At 38.7% G+C, this 14753-nt stretch overlaps 1 protein-coding gene across 2 annotated transcripts in view; it reads left to right on the top strand.

The window, feature by feature from the left end:
• The window catches only part of TBC1D8 (TBC1 domain family member 8), a 72318-nt gene that overhangs the window by 27040 nt on the left and 30525 nt on the right, over window positions 1-14753 (top strand). For both annotated transcript variants that reach the window (XM_069970970.1, XM_069970969.1), the window contains 3 exons: window positions 1964-2074; window positions 5218-5336; window positions 5458-5686. In XM_069970970.1, coding sequence (XP_069827071.1) covers window positions 1964-2074; window positions 5218-5336; window positions 5458-5686 — 459 coding nt within the window. The remainder of the gene's footprint in view (window positions 1-1963; window positions 2075-5217; window positions 5337-5457; window positions 5687-14753) is intronic.

Raw genomic sequence — 14753 nt, 5'->3', positions numbered from 1 at the left:
CCCAGGGCCCTGTGATTTGGTGCGTTATGTAGATATAGAGTCATACCTCACCAGTCAGTCATGTGGCTGGCAGACTCCAGGCTGATTGTATTACTCAGTAAATAGAAGGGAATCTTTTTGCAGTATAAATTACACAGAGCTGAAAATAGCTGTGTGTTGTAGTGTGGCTTACAAATGACTTGGAAGCTTCTGATACAGAAAGCAAAATGCCATTCTCCAAATGAGTTGGGATGTTTGGGATTTCACAGCATGTTTTTTTGTAGGAATATAGAAATATGGAAATGTTATTGCGTAACATAGTTAAGGCTGGGTTCACACTGCGTTTTTGCACTCCGTTTAACATATGTGCAACAACAGACGCAATTAAGTGCAATCCGTTTAGATACGTTTTTCTTTTGGCTTCAATTATAAAAAAAATAAAAAAAGTTGCATCAAGACAGGTGTGTTTTTTAGCATGCAAAAAAATGTGGTTGACCACATTTTTGTGTACGGTAACCATTTAAAAATGGATACTTTAGACGCAGTGTGAACCCAGCCTAAGATGTCTATTTCTATGTGTGATTCTTGGGCATAAAGATTCTTTAAATCACACCTTGGTACTGAGAATTCCACTTCCACTGCAGCATTGTGTTCTCCACCATTCCTCTGGTGGGCCGAGGCTGATCCCGACCACTACAGTAAGGATTCTTTGGTACAGCGCAAGTGAAAGGGGTTTCACAAAAGCTCACCCAGAAAGTGTGGAAGAAATTGTAGTTTCTTTCAGATTATGTTGCCCATTGCAGTGACCAAAAGTACAGCAAAATCTGCTGTAAAGGCAGCATCACAGACTCTGTATATGCATGTGAAAATGGACTTTACAACTCAAAGTGTGTACAACAATACAATATTAACTATTAACATAAGCTCTTTCAAATGAATGGGAGCGTTGCAGAAATTCCTGCTATGTGTGAACTTTATTTGGACCTATGAAGACCTCCTCCAAATTTATAACCAAATAAAATGTGCTCCTAGCCTAAGAAATAAAGTGGTACCTCGGATAGAAATGAAGTGGGACCAGATTTCATTTCACTAGAGCTGTAAGCTGAGCTGTGATCTGGGCACTTAAAATCTTTCAAATCAACTGGTGCTAGAAAGTGCCAGAGATTTGTAATTTGCTTGTGATAAAAAATCTCAAGTTGTTTAGTACTTACTAGCTCAAATCCCCATAGAGAATTTCTCCTGCTCTTCAGAATGGAAAGAATACACAACTTTCTGCAGGACATACACCAGCTGATATGTTCTGGAATTTTTTTTTAATAGAAGTAAATTGTAAATCTCTGGCACAAGTCGATTTGAAATATCTTTTTTTTTTTTTTTGCTGAACTACCCCTTTTAATGTATTCTGTTCTTTGTCTGCTGAGTCTCCTGCATTTTAGTATGGAGAACATGCCATGAACATGCTATTTACAGAAGAGAGCTTGCTTTTCTACACCCGCAGTCTCTGTGGATAAACAAATAGGCCTGCAAAGAAGCCTTTGTATGTTACCTATTTGTCCTATTGGGCTTACCTGTATACCAACATTTACTAATGCTAGTTTCCTAGGAAAAATACATGGACATATATATCTTTATTTGTGTGTCTTCAGACATACTTGTGTAATGATCATGTAATAAAGAATTTGTTGTGTTGAAGTATTTTCTGTAAAGACTGAGAAAGAGGGCGGATTTACTAATGATTTCCCCAGAAAATTATTGTAAAAAAGTTGCTGATTTTAAAGCAACACTGTCAAAATACAGGAAAAGGGGCACCTTATTGGGCAAATAAGTGATAGCTGAAACATTTGTGCCAATTTTACACACAATCTATTGATAACTTGTTCCCTGAATTTCTTCCTGTTAATAAGTGTAAAAAAATAGGATGTTATTTATGTTGCAAGAGTTTTTATCAATTTCTAAGGATAGTCTTTACTGTTTTTATTAATAGGTCGCCTGGTGGGTGCCCTGGATGCTGTACTGGATTCCAATGCTCGAGTTGCCCCATTTCGCATACTACTTCAGGTCCCTGGGTCGCAAGTTTACTCAAGCATCGCTTGTGGTGAGTCAGAGGTATACTGGGCCCTAGCAATTGGTGAGTTTCACTGCCTGCATCCAAAGCATGCTGTGTGCCTGCATGACAGTGGATGATAAGGTAACCAAGAATAACAGTGTTGTGTGCAGTGTTTACAGCCACTGACCCAGTCACTAATTTAAGCCTCTAAAAATAGAGGCTGCTTTCTGTATTTCTAGGAAATATACTGACATTGAAAGCATTCATGTCTAAAGCTATTGTATTTGTAATCAAAAATATTCAACCCCCCCACTGCAAATCAATCAAAATACATTGAAATGTCTAAATGGTGCAACACAACTAATATATAGCAAGTGGTTTTTCTAAATTCAACACAAAATGCTACTATTACCAACTATTTAAGTCTCATAATTATTCAACCCCTTCATGACAAGCATATTTAGTACATAGCAGAGCACCTTTTTCTGCTATAACCTGCTGTAAACATAATGCATAGCCAGACACCAGCTTCTGGCATGGTTTTTGAAGGATCTTATCTAATTCCTCATGGCATATACAGATTTTGGACAGTCTTTATTGATAAAGTTATATATGTGATCTCTACATCAAATCTATATGTGTTATACCCCTCTTTTAAGAAGGTTCCTTTCACTCCTCTCTGCTCCTGTGTGCCAGACCTTGCATATTCATGTGATGGTCACTAGAGGCTGCATTACAGCTGAATACACAGCATGGAGAAGCAAAACAACCGTCATTTTGACAGGTGTCCTGCTCCTCTCCAGTAAGCAGCAATCTGTATAGATCAGATCACTGCTTAAGCCCCTATTCCACGAGGTGACTATGAGGAGCGGCAGGGAGGTGCAGGGGGCTGCCCAGGTGATCACTAGATGGTCCGGGCAGCCCATAGAGGATAGTGGCAGTCTGCTGCCGCAGCTTCTATTCCACGGAGCGACGGCAGCAGATTGCTGCTATCCCAGTCGTTTGTTTTTTAACATGCTTGAAAAACAAACGACGCAACGATCAGCTGACATGAACGATGTCGGCTAATCGTTGCCTTCTATTCCATGGAACGATTATCGGCCGATATCAGCCATGGTGATGCTTTAAATCTCTATTTAACCCCTTCCTTGTTGGGCAGGATCCAGGGCACTATGCCCAGCAAGTGGGTGTGTGTTGACAGTAAGCAGCTACCTATACAGATCACTGCTTAGTGTTTGGCCCCAAATGAGTACTCAGTGTGGTATATGTCCCATAGATTGATTATTTGAGTGATAAGCTCAGTGTATAAGCCTCATTATATGCTCAGTCTGTATGTGACCATTTATGCTTAGTCTGTGGGGACATTATATGATATAATGGGACAGTTAGTTTGTCAGGTTCTGCAGTTTGAATCCTTGGTTGCTGAACACAATATGTTCCAAACTGTCTCTGTGAAGAACCCAAGCATCGAAAACTTTATGGAGTGGGATGTTGTGGTCCACCAGAGTGAGGTCATTGTATGGAATGAGGCTGTGCTTCCTGGCTGTGGCTGGTCCCCTTATATTAAGAAGGACAGATAATTGTGTACTAACAACTTCATGGTCAGTAGTTCAGCAAAGACTTTCTGGGTTCAGTATGACAAAGTCATCATAATCCAATGCCAGTCATGACTTTTCAGCTAAATTAAAGCACCCTTCTGCAGCCATACTCTATAAAAGTCGCTTTCCACATACGTTGGGAGTTTTTTTTTTCTTAATCACTACAGCGTTCTCTGAACATCCTGTCTTCTTTATTGATTGTGGCAGTAATTCTCATCTACCTCTGTGCAATTTCTGTATTCCTGATGCTAACCTCATTTATCTGTTATAGTGTACAGCATTGGTTCATGTGTAAAACATCAATAGAAAACATAATCATGTAATGGCATGTCTAGAAGATGTTGCCGTCTCCCAGGCATCTGTATGAACCAGGAAGTCTCTTCTGCAGATCTCATATTGATTATAACCGGAGCTTTGCATGAAAACTTCCTGATTAATATAGATTATTAGACAGAGCACCTGACTGTTCATCCTGCTTATTGTAGTGTGTAACACTGGTATCTGTGCTGATTTATCTGGCTACAGATGAAGAACTTTCTATTACTAAAAGATAAAGTGCTTTAATATATAAATATAGCTTTCTTGGATAATCAGTCAAAACAATGGATATGGCAGTATATGGTTTCCAAATGTAAAAAAACCATAATATCATATCTGCAGTATTGTTAGTAAACACTTAAGAAGAGAAGGATTTAGGGAAGATTGTGATCCCGTTTTGTAGAACTCTAGTGAGACCACATCTGGAATACTGTGTCCAGGTCTAAAGACCTCACCTACAAAAATATATTGATAAAATAAAAAGATAGTGAAATGTTTCAAGCACTAATCTGATAAGACATATTCTGAGGTGTATTATTTTTATTATTTTTTTTTTTTTATAATTGTTCTTAGGTTCTTTTTAAAATAGAAAAATAGACTAAAAAAGGGCTATACCTGCCTTCCTTGCTTCCACTGCTTCTGTTCTCACAGAATTCACTGGGGCAGTTCCAGGTTCAGGGTCAGCACATGGAGTTGCCCTCTTAGCCAGTCTCGACCCTGAGCACATTTATTAAAAAATATACACTCCTTTTAATGAGCTTCATTTGATCTACATATAAGCTGTAGGCACACAGTGGCCTTACTGTTGTACGGGGTGAGATCTTCCCTTTGTTATTACTTGTGTATTTTCTTAAGGGTAGGCATTGAAATTATTCTATTTTTTTTTATTTAGTGGACATTGTCATTTTGTAATTGTGTTCCCTTTTCTAGATTTTCCTGTTTGGTAAGTTCTTAGCCAGCTGGCTGTCTTTCTGGAAAGAAAATGAAAGGGACACAAATACTATTCCTATTTGAAGTTTTTTTTTTTTTGCTTTTGTGTAGACACTTCAGTAGTATTTTGGTGGGTATTTGTAGCCAAAATCAGGAGGGGAACAGACAGGGCAAAATTATAATCGAAATGCAAAAATTCAGACTAAAATACTGTATGTGAACATAGCCTTAAAGTGGCTGGATAAAATTATGATGGCAGCTTTTCTAAGTCATTTACTGGTTGATGTTTTATTTTATAGACCATATATAGATAGTAGTAATAGAGTGTATGTTCTATTTCACCAGGGGCCACAATGGAAGAGATTCTCCAACACTGGGAATGGTTAGAACAAAATTTGCTTCACACTCTTTCAGTGTTTGATAACAAAGATGACATAGCTAATTTCGTAAAGGGAAAGATTAAGGTAAAACCTAATGACTACTTTAATTCAATATGTATATAACATGTTGCTGTATAGTTTTCTGGCAAATTGCTGTGGGTTGAAAGAGTTCACTCTGTGTGTGTTTTTTTCCCCTTAATCCTAGGGTCTTATTGCGGAAGAGACTAGTAGCAGATTAGCAGAGCAAGAGGAGGATCCGGAAAAATTTCGAGAAGGACTGGTAAAATTTGAGAGCAGGTTTAACTTCCCAGAAGCTGAAAAGCTGATCACTTTTTACTCTTGCTGCTGCTGGAAGGGTAGAGTGCCACGTCAGGGCTGGCTGTATCTGAGCATAAACCACCTTTGTTTCTATTCCTTCTTTCTTGGAAAAGAATGTAAGTCACAAATTATCTGCTTTTTTTGTGCTGCTTTTAAGTCTGATATACATTGATCCAATGTAAAATTAACACAAATGACAGAAGATTTGAATATGGCTGTTTTTATACTACATTTGCTTTATGCGTTAAAGTGTCACTGTTGTTAAAATTTTTATTGCAGAAATCAATAGTCCAGGCGATTTTAAGAAACTTTGTAATTGGGTTTATTAGCCGAAAAATGAATTTTTATCATGAAAAAGCAGTTTGAAGCTCTCCCCCTGTCTTCATGGTTTTCCTATGGAGAGAGAAAGTAAAAGCAGCAAAACAGGACAACAAAGAGTTAATTTACATTCACATCGCAGGCTCTCTCCTCTGACAGTCACCAGGGACCTCTCTGACCTCTAATTAGGGCTCTGAATAGCCTCCTCTCTGAGCAATCCTTTGTTCTAGGCTCTCAGCTGCCCGCTAATCTCGTTCCTTCCTTCTTCATAGACCAGACAGATCCGACTGATGAAAAAACAGTCGAGATTTCCTGATTCTGAGGAGTGGATGACAGAAAAGAGAGGAGGGGGGACCTCGGAAAAGGCTTTTTACATGCAGATAATGGCATATTTGACTAATAAACCCAATTACAAAGTTTCTTAAAATCGCCTGGACTAAATAATTTAACGACAGTGACTCTTTAAGAAATTTCCTATTGCATATGACAGCTATGTTCACCTCCGTTGGGTGATGGGAGTCAATGAAGAGAATGTAATTTTTGTCTCTGTTTGGGTTATTTCCATTGTAGTTGAAAAATAGTTTGAGGAACATGACAATAAATCATAGTGTTGACTTGGCCTTCAAGTTCATGAGATTTCTGTCCAGACGAGCATCCCTCCCAGGGTATAAGGAGGCGGAACTCATGCTTAAAAGAGAAGTCCAGGGAAAATAATTTTAATTTTAGCAACTAATTTGCACTTATTGTGGGAAACTCACCTATAGTGCATTTTCCCTGCACTTACTACAGCATGGCGTGTTCAGGTCTGTGTAAAGTTGGTGATGTCACGTCACATAAACTGTCAACTCCTGCTGCAGCGGAGGGACAGACTGGAGCAGCAGGAGTCGGTAGTTTATGTGACGTGACATCACCAACTTTACACAGACCTGAACATACCATGCTGTAGTAGGTGCAGGGAAATATAGGTGCGTTTCCTATAATAAGTGTCTATTAGTAATTCCTTTTAAATTAGTTCCTTTTAACACCTGTCGATATGTTATTTCTTCCTTTTTGTGCCAGACACATCTTTCAGAACATATTCAACTCTTTTGATTTATTTAAACACAATACTTGATATTTAAAATGCCTCTGGCTTATCTAAGCGTTAGGTGGCATACTGGAGACATTTACTAATGTGAACACATCACAGGCAAGGTTTCCTCTTGAGGTAGACATTTGGCAGCTTGACTTTCCTGCAGATGTTTAACAGTGATATATAGATTTTAGCTTTACCTTCCTGGCCATTCCAGAGGCAGTACCATCAGAAACTTTTGATCTATAAGATCTCACTTCAACAGTAACTAATAATGTGTAATTCTTGACAGTGGTGATTGAAAACAGGAAGATCCTAAATATCTGTTACCCTTTTTGAGTCAGTCAGCTGCTTAGAGAAACCCATGATTGACTGTGATCACAACACCACAAGATGCGGGAATGGTCACATTACTGAATTCTGGAATTGTCTACACAGGGCCATATTATGACTCTTTAGATGAGCAGCATATGTACAGCTAAGGGCACAATCTGATCCAGTCTTGTGATATCAGAAAAGTGTCTTGTTTTCCTGATCGCAGGGAATGGGATCCACTTTTCTTAATACAGTATATGGTTCATGCATGAAGCTACAACATGACCAGCTATAAATTTTATTAAATTATGAAATCTTACAAAAAAGTTGTCTTATCTTTATAACAAATTTTACTATGTTCCTCCTGTGTTTGCTTGGGTTTTCTGCGTGATTACTGCACACACCAAAACATTCAGATAAGTGGATTTTGAATTTAGATTGGAGGACCTAATGGGCTATCTAATAAGTTGGCGCTATATAAATAAAGGCATTATCTGTTAGCTGCAATTCATGTTCCAAACTGCTGACACTGTTCGATGGCTGTTAGGTCAGAAAACACATTGTACCTTTCATATATCCATCTGTATATTAAATGTACCAGCTATCTAACACTGTCAGCAGTTTTGAACATGAATTGCAGCTGACATATCCCCTTACTTAGTTACTCAGAATGTGGACGCAGTGTCGTACATGTATGTTGTCATAACATGACTGGGATTTTTCTAGCATTTTCCATATGCCTCTGTTTTATTTTCTGCAGTTTTGCTTGTATAGACAGGATTTGTCTACAGTTACTTGATGCTGCTTCTGAACAATAGAGTTCATTCATGCATGTTTCTAAGAAGCTCCCAGACCTATGTTTAATTATCCTTGTGTGAGAGGCCTCAGCATAGTCTCAAAGTAGTAGAACCTGTTTTATATCTTTTTCCTAGAAACCTTTTATGTCCTAAAGTATAAACTTAAGCTCTGCAACTTGTTTTATTTTATGAACAGTAAAAATGTTTTATACAATGACCAGATGATAGTATAGTTATTTTGAAGCAATAACATATTTCATGAATGGAAAACATCACTGTAATAAGGATGAGGTTTAAAAAAGAAGGAAAAGTGTGCTTTGGAGGGAAATTTGAATGATCCAGGACGGCAAAAGAAAACTTGTAGGTAAAAATATGGTGGGTTTAATTCTTCACCAAAGGAGGTACAAATATCATATAAGCAGGATATCAATCATAAGAGAAATAAGGCAATAGTCTTACAAATGTCTTAGAATGTCTCTGTGGTTCAAGTCTCAGAGTCCCAAAAATGATGGGGATCTCGTCTCTCCAATGGTGACTGAAGATTTGGCTTGAGAACAAAGAACTTCCTTGGGTGAATTCCTGAGGTGGGGGCTAACAAACCCCAGATGTGCGTGGAGGCTTCTCTTGAAAGATGGTATACAAAAAGACCCCCCAACCAACTAACCTTCTAAGTCTATATACTCTCCTGACCGGGAAAATATATACACTTATGCCCAAATATGGTTACACCCAGTACAACTTATATCCCAAAAATGGTATACTGGCAAAGCTCCAAGTGGATTGGTCAAGCTGGACACGTAGCTATATCTCACTATGATCCATACATTACCCACGTGACCATTTAGACACGACCATATTAGGACTTCCAGTCATCCACCATTTTGGAGGTCAAGAAATTACTAGGTGAGAGTTCAGCCCTATACTCAATATGAGAGTGGAGAAGAGAATGAGACTGGAATACAGTGTAGATATATCTTGGATGATAATAATTTGATTCCACTAATGCCAAAGATAATATGATCCATTCAGCCATTAATAAGGTTAGATGTTATAGATGGGGTTACAGGTTATTAGTTTTTTACATTTCCCCCTCTTTATGCTTTGGAGATAATTTCCAAGCATAAAATTTTCATGCAAACCCATTCATTCCTCCATTCGTATCACATTCGTATCACATTCATCCGTCACCGCATGTCACACTTTGTCATGGATCGTATTATTTTGCTTGGCTTGTGGTATAACTTGTTCCAAATTGTTTACAGACTTAGTATTTTGTATTCTCTTCACCATTTCTCTTATTATATTGTCTCCTTTGTTTACCTCTAATTTTACCTTGTTATACAATTTTTTCATTCTATACATCAGGAATATTTGATAAATAATACATAATAATACAAGAATAGAAATAATAACAATAGGATTAGATAATATGTTTCCTGCAGCAGAATTCACAGAAGTTTTCGACCACATATTTACAGATTTCTTTAAGTTTTTCCACCAACTATACCCTGACATCTGATCCCATTCATGTCGGATTTGTTCCAATTGGCCCTGTTGGTGTTGGAAAGTAATATCAGCATTCTGTAATTGTTTCTGTAACATTTCCAATAGCCCTTTATCCTTCTTTATCTCCTCAGTCCATTGCTGCCAAGGGAACTGATTTACCTGAGTAAGATTTAGTTGTATCGGTAACGCCCTGAGATGTTCTGTAGGGAGAGACGTTACACTGATCTTTTCCCCCTGTATCTCTATGGCTTTTACATCGCCTTCCATACAATATAATCCTCTAGATAAAGTCTCTCTATGGATACAAGTGCTAAAAAATGCTGTTACCACTTCCTCCTCCAACATCACCTGGAAACAGATTTTCCTTAATTCTACCTGAGTTACAAGATCATTGATTGATGTCACCGTCTCAATTCTTGCCTGGCATGATGTCTGATTGTGATAGCAAGAATGATGGATAACCTTGTCTTGACCCATTAAACAAATGATCTTAGAATCAAAGTGCAGACATGATGATAAGTCTAATTGTACCAAATCATCCCCCTCAACTACAAACTGTGTGTATTGTAAGTGATAGAGAATGACCTGTGTATCACTAACAGGAATACCTAATACTGTGACAGGAATGAGTGACTGTTCGTTCCCAGTTATTGGTATTAATGAGGTGCCAATACAAACCTCTTCATCACAGCCGTTCCACTTATTTACCCATAACTCCATGTGTCTTAAGCTGAAGCCATAACGTTCGGGTAAATTTTTCAATAGACCTAAAGGTACGATGCCACCTTGCAAAGCCTGAGTGATCATCTTTAGGTTAGTTGAGTACTCCACTTGGATCTCTAGACAAGCCCTGGAGACTTGCGTCTCTTCTTGACTTTCTATTAATCCAAGTGAAACCTCCTGAAGATGAGACACTGAGGATCCCAATACTTTGGCTGTATCTAGAATCATACTTTCAACGAGCTGGTTCAACCCTTTTTGTACTGCTACTCCTTTATTACCAATATATCCTATGGAACTCAAATCTGTTTTCAGGGTATTAATGTCCATAGTATTGACCAAACTTCCTATGGTTCCCAAACCTCCTAGAATTCCTTCTACTGCTCCTCGTCTCTTTTTGGTGGTTTTAGTTGCATGTTGTCCGAACCACTGTGCTAAGCCCTCTTCCATGTTATGAAGATGTGGTTTACACTGGGGATAAGTGGAAGATATTTTCCAATCAGTGATATTAAATGTCCAAACAATGATGGCAAACGATCCATTCCGTAACAAAGGCTTGGTTTGGAAATGGTTAATTTGAAATGGATTAGATGGTTTGACCCTTGTGTCAGTACACTTATTATCCTTAGGAGACCATACATTTACATTCGCTGTATCACAATGCCTATATGTATCTCCCTTTATAGCACAACATTCATATAGACCTGAATCTTCCTGGGAAAGATGTTCCTGACGAAACATAAGATATTGTCCGTCCCAGCTAACACTTCCAGTTTGACCATTGTGAATTACACCAGTAAGTCTGTTGACAAACCTACCTAAGGGAATTCTCCCTTTTGACCATGTTAATGTTGTGTCACTAGGTAGTGGTAATCTGGTCCCACATTGTAATTCTATTGGTTCTGTGTGTTCTTGAACTCTGATGTTAACTGGACTTACTCTGACTTCAGGTGCTATTTTGTTAGTTGCTATAAATTTGAGATTAATCGTTACGAGGGCATTTCCTTTAACCATCTGCCAATTCCATACCTTTGCCCAATCTTTTTCATCTTCCGATATAAGAAGATCCTTTGGAACCAGGTAAAGTATGTAATTTGAAGATTTGTATAAGATTTTCTCCCCGGATCCAACTCTTTTACCTTTTGCTAACATATGATTATTAATATCCCCTGAAAATCGTGGTGGTTCTTCCCCTTTAACTCTAAAACCCCAAAATATGGTTCCTGTTGGAGTACACTCCCATGTTCCTGATTGATTATTGTGTATGTAGTTACCCTGAAACTGTGTAAACCCAGTCTTAGGTCCTGCCTTTATATTCATTTCTATGGTGGCATTATGTTCAAAATGGATTTCTACACAACATGTAGCTTCATATCCCACACAAAGATTCCCCACTAAGTCATTGGCAGTATCAATGTCTCCTGTATCCAACAAATCATCAACGATGGTAACTTCTCTAGATTTGCGTGAGATCAGTTCCTTCTGAGTTGGTTCCTTGAATTCGCTTGCAGATCGTTTAGAAGAATAATGATGTACTTCATATATCGTACATATGGATAATATAAGAAATATTGGTGTTAGGAAACACCTCTTCTTCACATCCTGTAGACATCGACTTCCCTCTTGAAGATTTCGCTCCGTCCGGAGATGACTTTTATTCGTCATTTTACTTCTGAGAGGTTTGACCTGTAAAGACAAGCAGTATCATTAATCAGGTACATACAGTTTGCACTGATCAACATGTATCCATAACTTATGCTGTCTACGCTTATTTTTAGTCGTCTTAGCTGTTCTTTGAACTAGGATCATAACCTGACCCATTGTGTCAATGATTTCAAAAGGACCTTCCCAGTTACTTTCCCAAGGTCCACTCTTCCTAAAGGTTTTTATCATTACAAAAGCTCCCTTTACAAATTTAGAAGAATGAGGAGGTACCATGCGCTGCATTCTAGATGCTGCATGCGGTAGAATCGTTTCCAGATTCTCTTGGAGTAACTGTAGCCATTTAGTTCTTGCTATGGCATCTTTCTGTGGTGTCGACAAAAATGGTTCATTAGGAAACACCAGAGGCATTTTCCTACCTGTCATCAATTCAAACGGAGTAAACTGTGTAGTTGAAGAGCTTGACCCTCTGATACTCATCAGTACAAAAGGTATTGCATCAACCCACGTATTACCTCTGTCCAATAACATTTTGGCAATTCTGGACTTAATCGTTCTGTTCATCCTTTCAACAATCCCTGCTGACTGTGGATGATAAGGCACATGGAATCGTTGTTGTATACCTAAGATTGAACATACAGCTTGCATAACTTTGCCAGTAAAATGGCTACCTCGGTCAGAAGATATTAACTTCGGGATCCCCCATGTACAAAAGACATGATTCACCAATGCTCTAGCCGTAGATAAAGCATCGTCTTTCCGGACCGGAACCAGTTCCACCCATTTAGAGAAAACATCCACCACAACTAAGGCATATTTAAGACCATTCTTACCGGCAGCTAGAGGTCCGATATAGTCTATTTGTAAAGATGCCCACGCCCCCTCTGCAGGTGCAATCCTCAGAAGTGGAGGTTTCTGTCCTTTCGGCCTTGGATTCACTTGAGCACAAACAAGACATGACTGAACAACTCGTTGTACAGTCAATTCCATGGAAGTCCAGAAAAATTTTCCTTTAAGGACTTCCATCAACTTCTGTTGACCCAAATGACCCAGACTTTCATGGTTAAAACGAGTGAACTCCATTTGCAAGTGTTTTGGTACAACTGGTAATAAGTTTCCATCTTTTTCATAACACACCACTCCATTTTCACAAACAAATGGATGTGTTATATTGTTCTTGCATTCAATGATGAACTGATCTTTCATCTGCTCCTCACTGAATGATATCACCTTATTCTCAACAATCTTAATTGGTACAGCTTCCAGAGATTCAGTCTCCATCACTATCTCTCCTGTCAGAGCTGCCTCTTTTGCAAGAAAATCCGCCTTCTCATTGCCCACAGCTAAATCACTAGTTCCTTTCCTGTGTCCTGGAACTTTGACAATGGCATATTTGTTAGGATTTTTGGAAGCAAGCTCAAAGATAGTTTGCAATGTGTCTTTGTGGACTAACACCTTGTTAGAAGAATCCACAAATCCTCTTCTTTTCCACACAGATAGGTAATCAGTCAATGATCGAACAACATAAGCACTGTCACTGTAAATTACCAAGGGACCACCGTTCTCTCTCTCATTGAGCTCCAAAACTGTTTTTACAGCTTCAAGTTCTGCTCTCTGAGCTGAGAAACCTCCTGGTAATCTGTACATTAATTCTCGACTTTGGTTTGGAAACCAGATGCCACATCCAGTATGATATGTGCCTCTTAAACAGAAACGTGATCCGTCAACAAAAACTGGGTTATCATCTTCTCCTGCTTCTCTTCTGAAGAGAATTGGATACTCCCCCTGAAACGTATCAATGCACTCATGACACTCCCCCTCATACTGCATTAGTTGAGGAAGAACGTACTTTGCATTGTGGTCTACTTCAATCTGTTTTGGGGACAAAGATAACAACCAATGTGCAAATCTCTGATGGGAAACACCTGGCACACTCTTTTCAAGAAGAAGTTTCAAAGTAGAGTGAGGAGTTTGCAAAATTAATTTGTCAAATCCCACAATGTGTTCTGTAGCCTTAACTGCAAAATGCACGCCCACTAGATGCCTGGCACAAGTTTCAAATCCCTTCTCCACCGGAGAAAGAAGTTTAGAAAAATAACCAATGATCCTCCATTCATTACCCTGCTGTTGTAACAGGACAGCTGAGACAGCCGTCTCAGACGTATGAACCTGTATTCCAAAAGCCTTTGAGGGATACATTGTAGCCAGAGCTGGAGCTCTCTGCAAATCAAGTTTCAATTGCTCAAAAGCCATCTGCTGTTCATTACCCCAAACAAAGGATTTGTCATCATCAGTATCTTTCAATACATCATACAGAGGCTTGGCCTTCTCTGCAAATCCTTCAATGAACTCTCTGGAAAAATTCACAAGACCCAAAAACTGTCTCAAACTTTTGTATGTTGTAGGGACAGGCAACAATGCAATAGTCTCCACTCTTTCCTGTAGAGGGCGTCTCTGACCAGGACTAATCCAAACTCCCAAGTATCTAACCTCATGTTTCAACAGTTGTACTTTCTTTGGGTTCAATTTCAGCCCAGATTCATGCAACACTCTGAACAATTCATCCAACAAAATCAGATGAGTCTCCCTGTCCTCCGTTGCCAACAAAATGTCATCCACATATTGCAAAATACAATCTGGCCTAGAAAATTTTGACAACACTTTTGCCAACGCCTGATGAAATACACTTGGGGATAGGTGAGCCCCTTGCGGAAGCCTGCAAAAAACGTACTGTTCATCGCCGAACGAAAAACTGAATTTATATCTCGATTCTTTTTGTATAATTAATGAATA

The sequence above is a fragment of the Dendropsophus ebraccatus genome, chromosome 5 (genome assembly GCF_027789765.1).
Source record: "Dendropsophus ebraccatus isolate aDenEbr1 chromosome 5, aDenEbr1.pat, whole genome shotgun sequence".
Taxonomy (NCBI): Eukaryota; Metazoa; Chordata; class Amphibia; order Anura; family Hylidae; genus Dendropsophus; species Dendropsophus ebraccatus.
The sequence above is the reverse complement of the archived record's forward strand: the minus strand, read 5'-3'. Positions and strand labels throughout refer to the sequence as shown.